Here is a 4364-nt window from a genome sequence, read left to right as displayed (position 1 = left end):
GTGCTTCACACGGTGCCATTTTAATGCTAGACTGATAACTATTATTATATGCGAATTTAACTAAAGGCAAATATTTTTCCCAATTGCCTTCGAATTCCAAAATACAGCACCGAAACATATATTCTAAAATCTGTATCACACGTTCGGATTGACCATCTATATGAGGATGGAATGCGATACTGAAATGCAATTGAGTACCTAAAGCTTCTTATAACATGTTCCAGAATCGGGATGTGAACCGTGGATCTCTATCAGAAATAATGGAGACCGACACTCCATGTAATTTGACAATCTCAGAAATATAATTCTGCCAATATGTTTAAAGAGTAATCCATACGTACCGGAATAAAGTGTGCAGATTTCGCCAAACGGTCGACGATTACCTAAATGGCATCTTTCTTTTTCGGAGATAAGGGTAACCCTGACACAATGTCCATAGTAACTCTTTCCCATTTCCATTTCGATATCATGGCTGGTTGTAATAATCCCGAAGGTACCTGATGTTCAGCTTTAACTTGCTGACATATTAAACATTTAGATACAAATTCAGAAATATCACATTTCATTCCCGGCCACCAGTACATCTTTTTCAAATCATTATACATTTTATTGCTCCCCAGATGCACAGACATAGTACTACTGATTGAAATTTAGTAGAATTGATATCAAATCTTTAGATGATAACAATTTTAGGTTCCGCCTCTAGAATAAAATTTGATTAAATCAAATCAAATTGAGTGAAAATTTTTTGAGTTAGTCGAGTTGATGAGTTCTAGTTCATCATCTTAATTCGATTTGAAATTTTTCAAGTCGAGTCAAATGAAATGAAATTGGAGTCGAATTGAATCGGGTGAAACTATTTGAGTTAATTTAAAAAAAATTAAATATGTCAAATTTAAATTTGACATTTAAATTTTTTTGGTGTAATGTCAAATTTAAATGTTGTTACAATATAATTAATTGCATGTTAGAGCACATAAATTTGAAACAATATATATTTGAAAAAATCAAAATAAGAGAAAAACGATACTTTAGTATGATAAATTTGAACTAATAATTTATTTGTTTAGGTCCTCAAAATTATTATTTTAGATTTTTTAAAATTTTAAATTTTTATATTCTTTAGAATTATTTGGAATTTTTAATTTTATAATTTTTGTTTAGAGATGTCAATTTATTCATTTTGAAATTGGTAAGAACCAAAGAGATATTTAAACCAATCTGTTATTCGAGTCTTGAAAAACCGATTTATTTATTCGATTTAAGTAAAAAAAATTGAATAACTCAAGTCGATTGACTTATAATTTAAAATTCCTTTTATTTTTTTCGAGTTAAATCAAATTCTACTCACCCTTAACCAAGTGATTTGCCGGACCTAATTGATTTTACCTACTTTATGTAAGACTTAAGTCATAAGTTATTAAACCCTAATCCACCCAAATTTAAAATATTTTTTAGATAATAAAACAAATCGAGCCAGAAAAGTTTTATAGAATGTGAGGAGGACGGTAGGTCATCCCTACCCCTACCACATATTTTTATTAATTTATAAGTGTATTTAATATTTATTTAACATTTAAATATAAAAAAGTTAAATTGTGTTTTATCTTTTTTATTAAAAAATAAATAAAAAAATTTACTTACTCAATTTTCAAATACATCAAACTATTCACCTAACTCAACCTAAAAAGAGGAGAAAGGCAGGGGTCCCCACCCAGGCACCGATGCACACCGCTACATACCCAGAATCACTCGCATTGTCCCACTTATCCATCCAAACATTGTATTTATTGAATTATACTCTAAATTCAATTGATCTCATGTAGATACGGCCAACATACATATTGAGATATAAAAACTTTGTATACCCATATATTAAAAAAAAATTTGAAGAAACACAACAGCTTTTGCTACTTCCAAACAATGCCACATTCCATCCGATTTGAAGATAGAAAACCAAAAAGAATCCAGTACATGTTTAATGGTTGGTTGTATAATACTAATTAAAGCAGCAATATATATCCACATCTCCTGCATAATTCTGGGAAGAAGTAAACTTTGGTAAATTCACGCAGCAATGCCCCCCTCTCTCTCAAATCAATCACCACAAAAGCTTCCATTCTGCAATGTCAAATCGTATTCACGATTTTATCATTTTAGCAGAATTCGAATAAATATCATTACCATTCAACCCCAGCTCAATTTATTGTCATGAACCAGATCCGATCCTAAGCTCAAAAGGTTAGCCAACCAAATCGGGTTTAAACAAGACACTGCTAATCAAATAAGTAAAGCAACAGAAAAAAGAAAGAAAACAAGAAAAAAGCCACATTTCATACAAAGAACAAATCAAAGCAAAGAAAAAGAAATAAGTAGGTAAATAGAAGATTTAAGAGGCCTATAAAGACTGCGCCGACTTAATTTTTTGGCATTATAATTACAACTACAAAAGAGAACTTTCGAATTTTCACTCTTTCACTCTTTTGTGTCTTCAGATAAAATTGAATGAAAAGATTTCTATTCCATATCCGTTACCTCGCTAGGTAACTACTTTGATCAAGGAGGAACTTGTCCATAAAAGAATATCATATAATCACATCATATCCTAATGCATCTTAATAGAAAACTCCATCAAAGTATGAACAAGTATGTATAACAATGACGTTATTAAGTTGACTCAAGGGATAAATATAAAGGACACATGTAAGAAACATGGCGAGTTCACAGATGAAGTTTCAGATTTTAAGGACACACTTGTCCAATTCTGAGGCAAAACATAACACTTCCATGTCGTTTGACGCTTTCAAAATCAACCCATATAAAACAATTAATATATTAGTTTTTTAAAGAATAATGAATGAAGAAATTACCGGTAATACCTTTTGTCGGTGAGGGAGGTGCCATGGCATAACAAAGAATCGAACGGCCCAACATCGAAATCGTTGAAACAATCCCAGCAACGTAAAAGAACATGAGCAGACCAAGAACCCAGGGCATCAGCATGAACCCTAAAAAGAAAGTCACTGATCCACAAAGCATTAAAGAAACCGATATCCCTAGCATCAGCCAAGCGAATCCCACCGCCGATATCTTAGTCGGAACCGGCGTCGGTGGCGATCGGAGGAGATTCAGGACTAGCGCCGACAGCTCGTAAATAACACACGATAACGGATCCCGATGTTGATCATGACTTTGCTGTTCACTTGGCATCATTTTTTTTTTATTTCTTTTTCTAGGGAAAATTGGAAGACGAAATCTATTTGTAAAACCCGAAAATGAAAATCGGAAGAAAAATTAAGAAAGATTTGGGAAATCAGGAACTAAAGTAGACATTGTTTTGCTAAAAACAAGGCAAATGGATAAAGTTGAGACAGTTAACAAAAGGGGCGTTTGATTGGAGGACTAGACTGGATACTTGTGTTCTGTGAGGAAAAGCAAAACTCAAATGAATGGGCAGCCTTTGGTTCCTATCTTATCGGTCTCAACTTTGACCTTATTTAGCAAATATTAAAAAAAAAAAGCTACATAATAAAAGTAGATAAAAAAGGAAGATCACACTCAACCTCCTCTTTAATTTGGCGTTTAACAATTAACATTCCCACTTGTATAAATTAAAATTCTAAACATATGACAAAAAATTGTCTCCAAATTTCTTTTTCACATCTCAAATATCGTACTTTTTTTTTTATCCTTCTCTTCTTCCTTTAATTTATAATATCTACAAAAACAATTATTTCTATACAAAATTCATTTGCAAGTAGGGATAACCCGAATCACTTGAATTGATCCACTTTTAATTATTTAAAAAAAAAACCAGATCTCTTATGTTTTTTTTTTCAATTTTGAAACTGAGCAAATTAGCCCCTCCCAATAAAATTGTAACAATTTAATCTTTGTCAATTTCGAAAGTAAACAATTAAGGACAATCACGATGTTAATGTCTTCCGTCAATTGCACACATTTTTTATTAGTATATAACAAATTTAGCCTCCAATGTTTACATATTTTGTCATTTAGGCCTTAATTCTAAAAAATTCAACTAATTCAGTCTCAACATTTACACAAATGTTACGAGATAAACTTATTAAATTAGGACCAAGTTAATAGAATGTGTGAACTTTAAGGGCTAAATTTGATATTCTACCATCAGAATCATTTACAATTGATAGGAAATATTAACATCGTGATTAATTTTCCTTAGCTGCTCATTTTCACAATTGACAGGGATTAAATTGCTCTGATTTTTTTTAGAGGGACCAATTTGCTCAATTTCAAAATTGATCTAAGTTTGAAATTATACCAATCAAAATAATATATAATCGAAGGAAAATATTAACACCGTGATCACTTGTCCTTAGTTGCTC

At 31.4% G+C, this 4364-nt stretch overlaps 1 protein-coding gene across 2 annotated transcripts; it reads right to left on the bottom strand.

Moving 5' to 3' along the window:
• Positions 1-1844: 1844 nt before the first annotated feature.
• On the bottom strand, positions 1845-3473 carry LOC105765870 (uncharacterized). 2 transcript variants are annotated; one of them, XM_012585132.2, is made up of 2 exons: positions 2871-3473; positions 1845-2121 (listed from the first exon to the last, which is right to left on the bottom strand). In XM_012585132.2, the coding sequence occupies exons 1-2, from the start codon at positions 3211-3213 to the stop codon at positions 2102-2104; spliced, it is 363 nt and encodes a 120-aa protein (XP_012440586.1). In that variant the 5' UTR covers positions 3214-3473; the 3' UTR covers positions 1845-2101. The 2 variants fall into 2 exon arrangements, with proteins under 2 accessions (XP_012440586.1, XP_012440587.1); XM_012585133.2 differs by having other exon boundaries at positions 2880-3468.
• Positions 3474-4364: the final 891 nt, after the last annotated feature.

This window comes from Gossypium raimondii, chromosome 5 (genome assembly GCF_025698545.1).
Source record: "Gossypium raimondii isolate GPD5lz chromosome 5, ASM2569854v1, whole genome shotgun sequence".
Classification (NCBI taxonomy): domain Eukaryota; kingdom Viridiplantae; phylum Streptophyta; class Magnoliopsida; order Malvales; family Malvaceae; genus Gossypium; species Gossypium raimondii.
Note: the sequence above shows the minus strand (reverse complement) of the source record. Positions and strands in the feature narration are given on the sequence as shown.